Below are 14257 nucleotides of genomic sequence, written 5' to 3'. Positions count from 1 at the left end.
ACGTTTCCCTCACAAACACGTGCTGGCAGAGAAGTTATCGCCTGAGATGGCAGCGATCGCGACCCCTGATAACCTGGAGGTGCAGGGATCCTTGGAGTAGGTCTTCAGTGAAAAACTTCTCGTGCATAAATTTCCCGAGTGGCTATTTTCTGCTCAAAGACTCTGCATCTAAGCCCCTCGGTTTGTCTTCTGAGCATAGGATATAAAACGCTGTCTGTTCTTGAAGTTTGCTCCAGTACCCAGAGTGATCTCCTGGCCCTTTCAGAAGAGCCTCTGGAAAGTCGAGGAAACTTGGAGAACTGGGTTCCGGCCTATATTTGTACCTGACATAATTTCACTACCTACGAGAACCGCTGTGTTTTATATAGTAAGTGACCTCCACTTACTATTGTCTTTTTGACGAGGCGGCTCTGGGGTGGAAAGCAGGTAAGAAGGGGAGATGCTTATTTCCTCCCTCACCCTCCTTTTAGTCGTTTTGGTCGATGGGTTGTCTTTATCTATTTCTCTCCAGTCAATCTATTATGTTTTTTTTCTCTTTTGGCCTTGACCGTCCCCTTGGTCCTTTATGGATTACACTGTGCTATTAGTGGCAAAAGTACATCAGTAGTCATTCAACAATTTTAGCATCAATTCCTATAAACTGGTGTTTTATATGACATGTGCCATTTTTCTGCAAGAATACTGCTTGCGAAACTAGTTTCGCCTTGGAGCAAAGGCGGAAAGATAAACAAGCCTGCATAGCCAAAACACTTGCATAGCCAAAACACTGGCAATTGCTGCCTCCTTCCAAATCTTTTAAAGTCACGGAGCAATATTTTCAGGATTATGCTGCTGCCTCTGAGGAGGGAATGTCGGCGGCGTTAAAAAAAAAAAAGAAGCTAATGCAAATTAGAGAAAAATAATTTTCTTTCAGCGATATGCAATGTATTAGTCACTTGTTATCATGCTTAGAGGCAGACCTCATTTGCGCGTCTGCCAACTCGTTCACATCTGCTCAGAGCTGTTCAGGGCATTTTAACCTTGGCGGTGTCGTGTCGTAGTCCCACGGATCAAGAACGAGTAATTAAAGCTCTAAGCAGCAGCAAAAAATTCATAGCCGCCCATCTGCATCGCAGTTGATTCGCTGCTTTGTTTCGGTGCGGAGCGCCGGGATGGGAAGGCAGGGCCGGTGGCGGCCTCCACGCTGCCTCCTCTCCGGGGCACCGCCACTACCGGCAACTTCGTCCCTTTTATTTCCTTTTTCTTCCTTTTTTTTTTCTTTTTAAATTTTGTGGATTTTTTTTTCATGTGTTGTTTGTGTTTGGTTCCTTTTTTTTTTTTTTTTGCCCCTGGTATCTTCCGCACGCCGAGTCGGGCGGTGTTTGGCGCTGGCTGTGGCCACCCTGGACAGGCGCTTCCTCTAAAGGTGTGGAGAAGGTGGTGGGATGGATGTGAGGTTGGGACACGTTGCAGAGGCGTTCAGTCGAGGTGCTCATAATGCAGCTTGCTTAACTGAGGGCTCGCCAGCGCTTTCCAGAAGTGCTCGGGAAAGCGTTTCCCATTAAGGAGAAATGTTAGCGCCATAAACCCGACATAAACTTTGGGGCGAGGCTAATTTTTATGCATTGTTCAGCAGAAACCAGGCTGTTTATTTGTTTGTTGTTGAGAGGAGGAGGAGGGAATTAAAAAAAAATAAATAAATAGGGAAAACCCCCCAACTTCCCAAGCACTTTTTTTTGCATGCTGTCGCCGAAGGTCCCCGTGCCCCGACCCTGGCCCTGCCGTGGCTGTGCAGACAAAGCCCTGCGGGAAGCGAGAGGCTTCCATGCCGGCTGCGCTAGGTAAAATGAGAGACGGAGGCTCCCAAGTTTAATATTTGCCTGTTGTGCGCGGCCATTTGCTGCATGGGGCGCGGAGCCGCCGTCCCCCGGCGGGGCTGCGGGGCTGGCGCTGGGGAGCGGAGTGGGGAGGTTGGGGCAGCGGAGGGAGCCGATCCCCATCCATCAGCTCCACGAAGCTGTTGCTCCGTAAATGAGGGAACCACAGGCCCTGTCAGCCGCAGTTATGCAAAATGAAGTCGTCCGTGATCAATATCTCCCAACGTCCCCGACGGATGTGGGGGGGGGGCCGCTCCCGCCCAGCGTGCCGCGGCGGCTCCGCGCCGGGGAGCGGTGTGCCGGGGTGGCCGGAGGGAAACCAAGGGCGTACGGCCCATTAATCACTCCACCCCCTGGGGGTGCGGTGGGGGCTGGGGGAAGGAAACGGGGGCCGTGCTCCGGTATTTCTGCAGGGATAACGTTGCGGAAGTGAGCGCAGGCCTTCGCCCAACTCTCGCTGGAGCGCTGGGACTTTTATATTCAATGTGGGGGGGGGGGGGTTCCCCCCCACCCTGTCTCCTAAGTTTCCCGAGCTATTGGAGGCAGGGGAGGGCTCGCCGGAGCCCGGCTAATGGCGAGCCCGTGGCGCTGCGCTCTCCTAGCCTCCCGCGGACGAACAATGGGGGACGAGCGGGGGGAAGGGGTTGGCTTGGTAGTATTTTTCTTTTTTTCCTTCCCCCCCCCCCCCCTTTTTTTTTCCCCTTTCTATCCCCCTCCTGGAAAGCAAAAGCCATACGGAATAAAGGCAACAATAAAGGGTTCGCGGGATGCCGAGTGCGCGGCGGGTTAATGGGCTGGGGGGGGGGGGGGGGGGGGGTTGCTCGCCGCAGGCCTGCGCTTTTCCTTCCCTGCTCCGGGAATGCGGCCTTAAATTACCTGAAATGCACATTTGTGCCTGGCCCGCGGTGCGTGGGTGTGTGTGCTTGCGTGTGTGTGTCCCTCTCTCCCACTGCTGCCGCTGCTCCGCCTGCGCAGCCCGGGCTCGGCTGCTGCCTGTTGTCTCTGGCAGCGGCAGCGGAAACCTCGCTCCCGTGCGCGTGTGTCTGTGTGTGTATGAGTGTGTGTGTGTGTGTCTAAAATGGCGCGGACGGCCTGCGTAGGGAGATGCCGCGGCGGGTGGGCGACGGGAGGGAGCCCGGGTTCTCCCTGGGGGGCCCCGTCTGCGCGGGGGCCCGGGGGTTCCTGCGCCTGAGCCGGTTTGTGGCTCCCTCCTCCGCCACCGCCTCCTCTAGTAGCTTCGTTTCCCGGCACGGCCGGAGCGGCGTCAGGAATCCCCCGGCCCCCCCGGCGCGCTCGTCCCGCCCGGCCGCCACCGCGGCGTGCGCCCGGGGGACAGCGGCAGCGCCCGCGCCGGGGGAGGGACACGGGGCCCCGGGGGCGGGCGCCGTAGCGGCGGTGCGGGGCTGCCAGTGTGGCGGACGGGGTCGGTGTTTCCCGCGAATCTCTGGGAAATCCTTCATGAGGTGATGCCTCAAAGTTGGGTACCAGCCGCCTCACCTCCCCCCGCTGTGTGTGTGTGGGAGCATTTGGAGCTTCTCTGTCGCACCCCCACGATGTGGTTCAACCGGAGGGAGGGAGGGCAATGTGAGTGTCCCCGCCATGCCGATGTCCCGTAACCTTCAGATAGGGGCATCACGGTGTGCGGAGGCAGCCTTGGCCCCGAGGAGCGTGTGCCTGGGGGTCCGAGTCTTCCCCCGGGGCACCGCGACAGGCAGTGCCGTGTGGGCTCCAGGGTAAGGCAGCCAGGGTTATTTGAAGGATCGCCAGCCATTTTAACTTTCCCTCATTGGCCTCCTCCCCCGCCCCCCTTCCCCAGTTCCTAGGCTTATCATTAATTGAAAACTTTTTGTCCTCCCCCTTTTTGGCTGCCGCCGGCAGCTTAGAGCGATGCAATGATTCGCCTCGCAGCATATGGGAAAGGCGAACGCGCCGCTGCCGCTACGGCGCAGCGCCTGTCTGTGCAGGGTCCAAGGCGTGACAGCCGGCGCGGGGGGGCCGCTCCCTCGGGCCGCCTGTGCCGGGGGGACCGTCCCCGCCGGAGCCCCGCTGCCCCGGGGGTGTCTCCGTGGGAGCGGGGCCGGGCGCAGAGCGGCCCGGGGCGGCGGTGCCCGGGCCGGGGAGGATGCCCCGCTGGCGCTGGTGCGGGCGTTGGCGCTGGCTCGGCGGCCCCGGGTGCCCCCGGTCGGCTCCGCCGCGCCGTGTTTACACGGCAAAAAGTCCCGGTCGCTGCTCGACACGTGACGGTGTGGGAGCCGCGGAAGGGGGGAACACGGGGGACACGGGAACGATGGGGGTGGCTGCGGCAAGAGCCTTAAAATAGTCGCCGACCCCCTTGTGCTGCCTGCACGCTGCCTAAACCGAGATGCACTACTGTCGTGCGTGACTCTATATGTATTTTAAATCGGTTTAGCGATCTCGCTGGCGCATTGTGCTTAGCTTTATGGTTAAATGAAATGCCACACGTCCCGGGTAAAGGTCAAACTTCTCTAATCCGCGGATCCGTGCGGCGGCTACTTAGTCTGCAGCTTCCTCCTCTGGTTTACAAAACGTGTCACTAGCGGTGATGTCGTGTGGAGATTGCAAAAAATAATCCACAGTATATTTTATTTTTTATACGTATATATAAAAAGCGCAGCCAACCCTGTTCTTTTAACACTTGTCTAATATTAGATCGCTGGCTGCTGCCAGAGCTTTATACGGCGCATTGTAAACGGTGCAGCAATACGGTGTCTCTGGTCTCCTTTCTAGCCGTGGCACAGGTCGTTGTTCCTATAAGTCGTAAATATGTAAGTCGGAGGTACAAGATAAACGAGGTACCTAAACACATTCATAAGCATCAGCCCGTATTTAAGCTTATAAATACCGTGCGAGCGCTGCCCTTTAAATCAAGCTCCAGAATGAACGGGGCTGAGGGCTAATCGAAGTAGATCGCTACGAGTCCCCGATTGCTTTTCACTTCTTTCTCAGGGATTTTCACAAATCTAGAAATGATCCTTCCAGTGGCCTGGAACCGGGCGGCGACGGGGCGGGGGGAGGGGGGCCCCGGGGGGGGGGGTGATGTGGGGGAGGGATCAGCGGCCGGTAATTTATTGCATCGCTTTTAATATCCGAAAGACTCTGTTGTTTGCCGAAGCTCCCGGAGCTCCGTTAGTGCCATCGGCTCTCGCAGAGGTTTTTTTATACCCCGCGTAGCCCTCCCCGCCGGCTGCCGCTGCGCTGCCGCTGCTGCTGCCGGCTCCGTGGCTTGTGCAGTGGAAACTGGCAGGCTGCCAGGCGGAGCTCGGAGGTGGAAAAGAGTAAAGGCGCCAAAAGGGAACTCGTGCGCCGCTGCAATTCTCCTCCCGACCCGCTTCCTGGCTCGCTACGGCCGCCGGCCCCGCCGGGCTTCCTCCGGTGCCTCCCTACCCCGCCCCTCGCCCCTCGCTGAGACTTTCACCTCTCAAACTCGCCGCCAGGCACCCCGGGGTCATGTGGGTGGAGAGGGAGGGGGAAGAGGAGGCTGCCCTGTCCCGAGTGGCGATGCCATCCCCTCCTTTTTCCCCCGGAGGCACGGAGAAGAAGTGGAGTCTTCCTCTTTCTCCCCCTCCCCGCGGGCATCGGGTTTTTCTCGTTTCCACGCCAGGAGCGTGTTAACAAAACTTTGCTGCTGCTGGCGTCAATGGCTGCCAAAAGTCTGTTGACGTTGCGAGGGAGACCCAAACGTTTCCCTTTTTAATCAGCTGCCCGAGCAGTGCGGTGTGTGCCTGTGCCTGCCTCTGCGGCGCGGGCCGGCGGGGCGCGGGCAGCGCGGGAGGTGGGTGGGTGTTCCCGGCACGGCTCGGCACGGCACGGTACGGCTCGGCTCAGCTCGGCACGCCGGAGCCCCGCTCGGCAGCACGCCGGGAGGCAGGTTAGTGCTTGCAGGCGCTTTTCACAACTGGTTTCTCACGGCGGCATCGCTGCGGAACCGCGTGTGCGTTGCGCGTCTCACTCTCTCCCCCCCCACCCCCCCGCGCCTCCCTCCCTCCCTCTCTTCCTCCCTCCCTCCCTCCTCCGTGCATCACCGTCTATATTTAGCCGCAAATGGCTTTATCGGCCAGACACCTCCCGGAGGAAATGCCGTGCGCGCTCCGGCTGCCGAGCCCCGCTCCGCGCCCTGCCGCGCAGCGCAGCGGGGGCGGCCGGGGGGGCTGCGGCGCCCTGGGGCGCGCTGGCGGTGGCCGGGTGGGTGACAGGAGGAGGGAGGGAGAGACGTGTCCTCGGTTTCCTCCGTGCGCCGGGGCGCTCAGCCTGCCGTCGGGGTTGCATAACGGGACCGGCTGCGCCCACCCCCGCGGAAGCTGGGTATAAATAGGTGCGGTGCCCCCCACGCCCCCTCCACTGCCCCCCCTCCGTCCCTGCAGCGCGGAGCGCTTGTGGCGCTGCCGGCGTTTGGCCGAGCCTCAGTGAGCTCAGTATGTATCCCCGACAGGCAGCTGCTTGTGGGGAGAGAGAGTAGGGGGAGGGACAGGGTGTGCGAAGAGTTAAAAGTCTGCTGCTTGTTGCAATGAAATTATGGCTGGCAGTGGCGCCGCTCCTCGTTCAGCAGACCTCCACTTTTAAACAGTTCACGAGAAGTTCATCAGGGCGGCGATGATTATAACCGCGCACACGCGCGCACCCGGGGCGCGCAGCGACGAGGGGTGGCTTTGGGGAAGGGGCTGGCAGCCGTCGGGGCCGCGGGCTCTGACCTGCCTGGTGGCCCCAGGGCGTCCCACCGCGTCCCTGCGACCGGGCGGGTTTTGCCCTTGCTCGGGTGGTGGTGGCTGTGGGACATGAAGCCTCCAGATTACCCGCTTTTGGCGGGGGAAGCTCTCACTCCCCCCATGCAACTTCAGCATTTCGCTATCTGCACGTGTCAGGGGATTGATGGGCTCTAGTTCAGGCACCTCGCCTTATCTTAATGATACATTTCCAGCGAGGAAGCCAGGCGGGTGCAGGCAGCCCCTCTGAGGAGCCGTGGCCCCAAAGGGAAGCGGGCGCAGGGAGCAGGGCTGTGTGCCGTCGAGGCCTTTTTCCGAGCCCGTGTGTGTCCCTTACAGATGAGGCAGCGCGCTAAGGGTGGCTACTAACCTTACGTAAAACCCTAAATCACTCTCTCCATGCTGCTGCTGCCTCTATTGAAAACATTACGAGCAGCGCATCTGGAAACCAGTAAATCTGTCCAGAAAACGTCTTTCCAGTGAAATAACTCCTTTTGAATGATAGCGCGGTAACTAACCTCCGTGGATTTTTGTTTCCTCGCGGCGATTTGTGCGGACTTCATTAGGAAAAGCTAACCGTTGTGGAGAAAGGAGGGTCAACGCGCTGTTTCATTAATATACATTTGTTCCAGACGTGGAGTTTTGCACAAAAGGCCTCTCTGAGGGGAGAAAAAAGTGTTGGGGAACAAGGCTTTCCTGCCGTTTCAGTTCTTAAACCGCTCTGAACGTGTGTGAAGTATTGTGTTAAAGGCCCAATCTGGGCTTCTTCCCTATTAAATGCCAAAGTGATCATTTGCATATTTTGTAGCCTGACAAAGGAAATGAGTTTGCTGGGGAAGCATGGATGCTTTGGGAGACGTTAGGCATTAAACTCCCAGTGGTCAATCGCCCGTTACTGGCTTGTGTGTGTGTAAAAGGAGTATCATGCCTCCTGCTTAAAGGCTTCTATTTTTGTGAGAGAGGAAGAGCTGAGGGATATCCTGTGCATTAAAGGCTCCCCCTACTTATTAACCCAGCATTTAGCAGCAGGATGCAGGCTGAAGCTCAGTCAAAAGAAACGACTCAACCTCCGAAGAGCAATTAAAATCTTGCACTGGAATAAATCATGTGCCGCGATAATCCTGTTAATAAAACGCAGCTTGTCCTGACACTTCGCTCATGCAGCAAACTAGAATTTAATGCGAGCGGAGGTGGCATTAGGCAAGGTAGAGGGTAGGAAAAGCCTTTCCCTCTCTGCCGCTGGACGTGAAAATGTGGTTACCTTTCACCTGCCTCTCTGGCTGCACACGGTGCCGATCCTCTTGGACTGCTAATACTTCTCCAGTGAGCCCGCTAATGATTTCTTTCCCTGGAGTGAGCAGGCATCATTGAATTACTGAAAGCACTCGCAGCAGCAGCAGCAACAGCAGCAGCAGCAGCAGCAGCAGCTCCAATGCAGAAGCCACCAGGGCTCCTTGCTTAATCAAATCAAGGGGTGGGGAGCATGCCAACCCACTTACTATTTTTAACCCCTTTCTCCAAGTTAGTCGTGTGCAGACGCTAAAAGGGAGGTTTTTATTTAGATGCCTTCTGTAGCAGTGTCTCTTCAGTTTTAAGTCCTCGTGTAAAAGCCTTATCAGCAATCAGCGTAGCTAATACACGCGGTATGTGGTTGTTCTTGCCATGCTCTCCTACTCCTGTGTGTTCCTAATGCAGGGCTTTTTGTGAGCGCCTGTGGCTTGTTTGAATGTTCTCCCAGGCTCACGGGGTCTCTCTCCTCAGTTCAGTCTATTTGAGACGAAGATTTGGGGACTGGTGTGTACTTGGCTGGCTGAGTCATTTCATGTGGAAATGAAATTTCTTCTGTGAAGAAACTTTTATTTGTCGATAGTCTGGAATTATTCTTAATTTTCTGGATGTGCGCTGGGGAAAAGATCCATCTCCTCTGACCTATAAATGCCCTCAATTTGCTCCTTTATTGCCGGGTATCTCCCTTAGCGGTTAACGTAGGCAGCTCACTCCCCGCACCAATCCTGCATTCATTATTAATTACCCGGAGGGAGGCTGGCTGCTCCGCTGTGATGTTTGCACTTCCTCCTAGACAAATCTGCTCAACTTTTTTTTTTTTTTTTTCTTCTTCTTTTCTTTTTTAAATAGAATATAAAACCGTGAAGAAAAGCGTTGATTTTTAAGAAGACGTCATGCTTTCTGCAACTCCCCTGTATGGCAATGTTCATAGCTGGATGAGCAATGAAAGGGTCCGCATGTGTGGAATTAATGAAGACAGGTAAATATTTAAGCTTCTGGCAAGTTAAACCACACTGTAATTCTGCAGAGCGAAGTCTCGGAGTTAGCTCGTTTCCCTAATACTGGAGCAGAAAGCTGCCACCTTGCATCGAGATCAGCCCAGCTTGGAGGGAGGGCAAAGGGAAAGAGTCAAGATGTGCCTGAGAGCAGTAGAGCAGATGCTGATTTATTATGGAACAGGCAGCCTGGGTCAGTGAAGTGGGGATGCCCCCAAAGCAGCCTTTGAATGTGCTTTTACAACTAATTTATTTTGAAACGAAATAGTGCACGTTTTTTTGTGGTGACTTTCTGCAGCAGAGGGGCTCGTGCCTGCAAGTTGGTGTTCTGTGCCTTTGGACCAACAGCTTGTTATGTGAAATAGGATCAGTAGTGTCTGTCTTCCACAAGTGAATTATTCTTCTTCCCCACCTTTTTTTCCTGCTGAATACAATTCAGTTGATGGTCAAAATTACAGTGTTGGATGGGGTGACATAGGCACTGGCAGGTATCCCCTTCCCTTAAATCCTGGCTTTTTAAAAAGCAAAATGATTCTGGACAGAAGCTGCAGATGCGCCTTCAGTTCTCTGTGCCAGTTTTGTGTGATTTTAGTGCTTTTCTCTCTTCTCATTCTCTGCTCTCACTGTTGTGTGAGAAGCCTCCAAAAAGCTGGTGGAAGTTTTTGTTCTTTGCAGGGAATACTATTTGCAAACATAAGCTGAAGGAAAACAGCCAAGCATCTCACTTTGCTTTCTCACCCTCCCTCCCCACTTTCCTCCCAGTTGTTCAGGGATAATATCTGTATGTGCTACTTGGAGCGAAGGTGAATCTTTTAAAAACAAATGGATTAAAATCACATTTCTGCTTTATGGTGATGATGTGCCTTTAAGCACTTTGGTTGAAAGGAGTTCTTTTGGGTAATGCTGAAACTTTCCTTCTGCTGCATGTCAGTGATTTTCATCCCTGGGATTTGGAATTTGGCACTAAGGTATATTCTTTATTGGTGATTTCTGTGATAACAAGTCCCAGAGCTGCAACACTGGTATGGCACAGATGTGCAGCTCCCTCTTTAGCATGGAAGAGCTGATGTTCATATGATATTAGCGTGTGTGTTTTAATTTTATCCTCAGCAGTGTTTATGGATGGTATATGAACAGAGTATGTTTAAAATGGGATATTCTCCCCGTGGAAAAAGGAAAGGGCAAGGAGTAGAAGAGAAGACCTTGACAAAAACTGCTTGCTTTGGAAGAGGCTGCTCTGAGATGCACTTGGTGTGTTCTTGTTGTCAAAACCCTTTATGCTTATTTTCAAAAGGTCCTTGCTTTTCAATCGGCATGGATAGGTACAGGGAAGGATAAATATGTTATCTCGTGGGACTCCTCTAGGGGAATCAAAGTATGGAGGTGATATGGTACTGTACTGATCCAAGATGCATAGGATGTTTTCAAATAGTAAGCTTCTGTTTTTCAATAGGAAAATTCCCGTTAATGATGGTGATGCACCGAAAAGCAGACTGGAGTTGAGGGAGGAAAATCACCTGAATCATAGTGTGGTAAGAAGTTATAAGCTTCATGCTGTAGATGAACCCGTGTCTGTCCTCCCCACTGTGACTCCTGTCCCTGGCTGCTATTATGCAATCCATTTGGAGAAATTATTAAAACACCTTCCTGTTGTAGCCCTAGTGGACTTGGGCCCATTCACGTTGTTTCTGTGAAATAGTGAGGATGGGGTTTTGTTTATTTATCTCGTTAATCTCTTCATGCTTTGTAATATGTGTTGTTGTATGAGGTCAAATTCTTAGTTTTGCTGTTATGAATAATGCCATGTGTAATACCAGCATGTGTAACAAAAATAGTTCATGTAAGCATTAAGAATATCAATGTTCCAGCAAAGTTGGTGGGGTTTTCCTTTCTTTGAGTCTACGTGGGGAGCAGCAGGTGGGAAAGAAATTCCATGGCAGACCTTTCTTCATGCTGCATCCTCAGATGCCTTGCCCCATGAATCATGTGGTGGTGGTGAGCTCCAGAGCAGAGCTGCGTTGGAGGGAGAGGTCCGGGAGGAGGATGAGGAGGAGAGGCACTCCATCCTTCCCTTTCTGGTCTCCACACCACAGCCCACATCCTCTTGCTCTGGGAGGGCTGGGGCTTAAGAGCCAGTGGTTGCACAGGAGCAGAGCCTCTGAGCATCGTCTCTGGGCCACTCCTGGCTGCTTGAGTCCTCACACCTTTGTTCCTGGCTGTTTGAATTTTGGATTTGAAGAGATTGGTGTTGATGTTTGTGGTGTTATATATATTGCTCCGTAGGTTCCTGTTCTCCCATTTTCCAGTGTAATCAGCCTCTGTACGTTTTCACAACAAACAGCATGTTTGCATTGTCGCTGTTTCTCGTCCAAAATGCTGATCTATCTGTAGCTTGAATGGCAGTCATGTTAGTGAGATGTGAAAGTAACATTCTTCTTGTTCTGTAAAGGTGGATGCGACTACAGCACATCGCATCGACACTCTTGCAGCTCTGAGTATGGACAGGTCTGGGCTCATGCGAGAAGGACTCAGAGTCCCTGGTAGCATTGTCTATTCCAGCTTGTGCGGACTTGGCTCGGAAAAATCGCGGGATGCTGCAGGTTCGATAGCCAGCCTGGGATTTACTCCTGAAAGAAATCCAGAGATACAGTTTAAGTCTAATCCCCCTGAAGCGGTGGAAAGCGCAGCTGTCTCTGGAAAAGCCCCGAACGGCTTCAGCGCTATATACAAAACACCTCCTGGAATACAAAAAAATTCTGTCCCGACAGGGGAAACACTGGGTTTGGACCGAGCTGCAGGTGACAGGCAGAGTCCCCTCGGTGTCAATGGTGCTAGTTACCTAAGGCTCCCCTGGGTAAGCCCCTACATGGAGGGCGCAACGCCCACCATATACCCTTTCCTTGACTCACCAAATAAGTATTCGTTGAACATGTACAAGGCATTGCTACCTCAGCAGTCCACCTACAGCTTACCACAGCACCTGGCTTACTCGCCCGTATGTACGAACGGTGAACGTTTTTTATACCTGCCTCCCTCCCACTACGTTGCCCCTCACATCCCTTCATCGCTGGCATCGCCCATGAGGCTCTCAACTGCTTCAGCTTCACCAGCAATCCCACCTTTGGTGCACTGTCCGGATAAGAGCTTGTCGTGGAAGATGGGTGTGAGCCCAGGCAATCCTGTCGACACACACGCCTACCCCCACATCCAGAGCAGCAAGCAGCCCCGGGTCCCCACAGCCAAGCCAGCCCCTGCCAATTTGCCAGCAGATCCCGCACTCCTGCTGCCGCACTCGCCCCGGCCGTCCCCCCGCCTCCCCCTGCCTGCCCAGGTCGGGGATGCCTACGCTGATTTCCACAAACATTTCCCCAGGATCACCACCTCTCCCTCCTCTGCTGTTACGCTCCCAAAGCCCTATGTGAACATCGGCAGTGAATTTCCACCTGCTCGCCTCTCCAATGGGAAGCTTCCCAAAGGCAGTGATGCTGGGGAGGCGCCCCTGCCATCTGCCCCCCATACACGGAAAGCTGGCCACGACCGGAAAGACAGCAGGTCACCCCCACTCCTGGAAAAGCAGACCCCGACCAAAGATGTCACTGACAAACCTCTGGACTTGTCGGCGAAAGTGGTTGATGCAGAAACTGCTGGCAAGTCAGACCACGCTAAGAAGATCATGCCAACCGTGCTGGTGCATGGAAGGGCAGGAGGGGGGACACACTTGCCAGGCAGTGACATCGTTCAGAAAGAAACCATTTCTCCAGGGAACAGCTGCCCCATCTACAGGCCTGAAATTATCAGCACGGCGCCATCCTCCTGGATTGTTCCTGGTCCCAGCCCCAGTGAGGAGGCTGGGAAGAATGTCCAACTGAAAAACAAGGCACTGGACTGGGTTATGCCACAGCCGCGGAGTTCCTCCTGCCCCAGGATGGGTGGCACGGAGGCAGTGGTTGGCAGCGTTTCGGGGACAGTGTCAGCGGGGGGGCGGCCAGCGTCGGCGTCACCAGCTCCCAATGCCAACGTGGATTGCGCCAAGACGGCGCGGAGCTCTGCAGAGAGCACCGCCTCAGTCATACAGCACGTCGGGCAGCCTGTCGCCACGCCTGCGAAACACAGCAGTAAGGTGGCCAAATCCTGTGGTCAGGAAGCCAACTTCAAGGCTACCGAGACTGCCCTGGCCTCCAGCCCCATCTTCCTGACGCCCAACGAGGCGTTTCGCTCCCCGCCTCTGCCCTACCCCAGGAGCTACCTCCCATATCCAGTTCCAGAAGGGATCGCCATCAGCCCTCTCACCCTCCACGGGAAAGGACATGTCTACCCTCACCCTGTCTTGCTGCCCAACGGCAGCCTCTACCCCACCCACCTGGCTCCCAAACCTGGCCTCCCTTACAGCCTGCCCGCCGGGAGGGGGGAGTTCATGACCTACCAGGATGCGCTGGGCGTGGGGATGGTGCACCCCATGCTGTTGCAGCATTCAGCTTTGGAGATCAATAAGGAGGAGAAGACAGAACGGAGGTCGCGGTCTCATGAGAGGGTCCGCTATGAGGACCCGGCTCTGCGGGGCCGACTGCCAGAGCTCCTGGAGAGTGGCGGGAAGATGCATTTCGAAATGCCTGGTGACAAGAGCGTGAAATTGCACCAGAGCTCTGGCCACAGTAAAAACTCTGCAAAAAGCGACAAACACCTCTTCCCGGATCTTCTGCGAGACGAGCAAGAGGCTAAGAGCGAAGCAAACGTAACGAAAGCCAGCTTTGCTACAGAAAGCAGTAATCAGACTAATGACCCTACAAAGCACAAGGTAGAGCAGGCGTCTCAGCACAGAGATTTTATTGTAATGAGAGAGGAGTTTGGAAGAAATAATGATGTTCACGAAACCTATAATTTCAAGCAAGCCCAGGGTTCATCAGTGTTTGGCTTAAGGAAAGAAGATTTATCTGTGAACCAGCCTAAAGAGAGAGTGGCGGTCCAGCCTTCTCCTGTTTTCTTGGAAAACGCGCACGAGAGCGATGCTCCAGCTCTGGCTTTTGGCAAGGTGCAGGAGGATGCGAAGCCATTCTGCATGGGGACCGCGCCGCCAAGCATCGATGCCAACCAGACCTATACCAAAGACGGAGCCGACGACGCGGAGTCTGCTGATGGCAAAATACTGAAACCCAAGCCGTCTAAATTGGCCAAGAGGATCGCAAACTCTGCCGGTTATGTAGGTGACCGATTCAAGTGTGTGACGACTGAACTCTACGCTGACTCCAGCCAGCTCAGCCGGGAGCAGCGGGCGTTGCAGGTGAGTCCGCGCGGTCCAACGACCGCCGCGCTTTTTGTTGTTATTTCTGTGTTGCAAGTCACAGTTGAGTTTTTAAAGTTGAGAGAAGCGACACAGGTGGGGAGACCAGAAAATGTTTTT

The 14257-nt window shown here is 54.4% G+C and overlaps 1 protein-coding gene across 7 annotated transcripts in view; it reads left to right on the top strand.

Moving 5' to 3' along the window:
• BCOR (BCL6 corepressor) overlaps window positions 1-14257 on the top strand; it is an 81367-nt gene that overhangs the window by 33614 nt on the left and 33496 nt on the right. For 6 of the 7 annotated variants that reach the window (XM_088160380.1, XM_088160381.1, XM_014876792.2 and 3 more), the window contains exons 2-4: window positions 8714-8843; window positions 10313-10391; window positions 11309-14137. In XM_088160380.1, the coding sequence (XP_088016506.1) occupies window positions 8758-8843; window positions 10313-10391; window positions 11309-14137 (2994 nt within the window). In that variant the 5' untranslated portion in view covers window positions 8714-8757. Of the gene's footprint in view, window positions 1-5718; window positions 5746-8713; window positions 8844-10312; window positions 10392-11308; window positions 14138-14257 lie in introns of those variants that run through there. The other variant, XM_088160382.1, reaches the window with a different exon arrangement.

Source organism: Sturnus vulgaris, chromosome 2, assembly GCF_052056855.1.
Source record: "Sturnus vulgaris isolate bStuVul1 chromosome 2, bStuVul1.hap1, whole genome shotgun sequence".
NCBI lineage: Eukaryota > Metazoa > Chordata > Aves > Passeriformes > Sturnidae > Sturnus > Sturnus vulgaris.
Note: the sequence above shows the minus strand (reverse complement) of the source record. Positions and strands in the feature narration are given on the sequence as shown.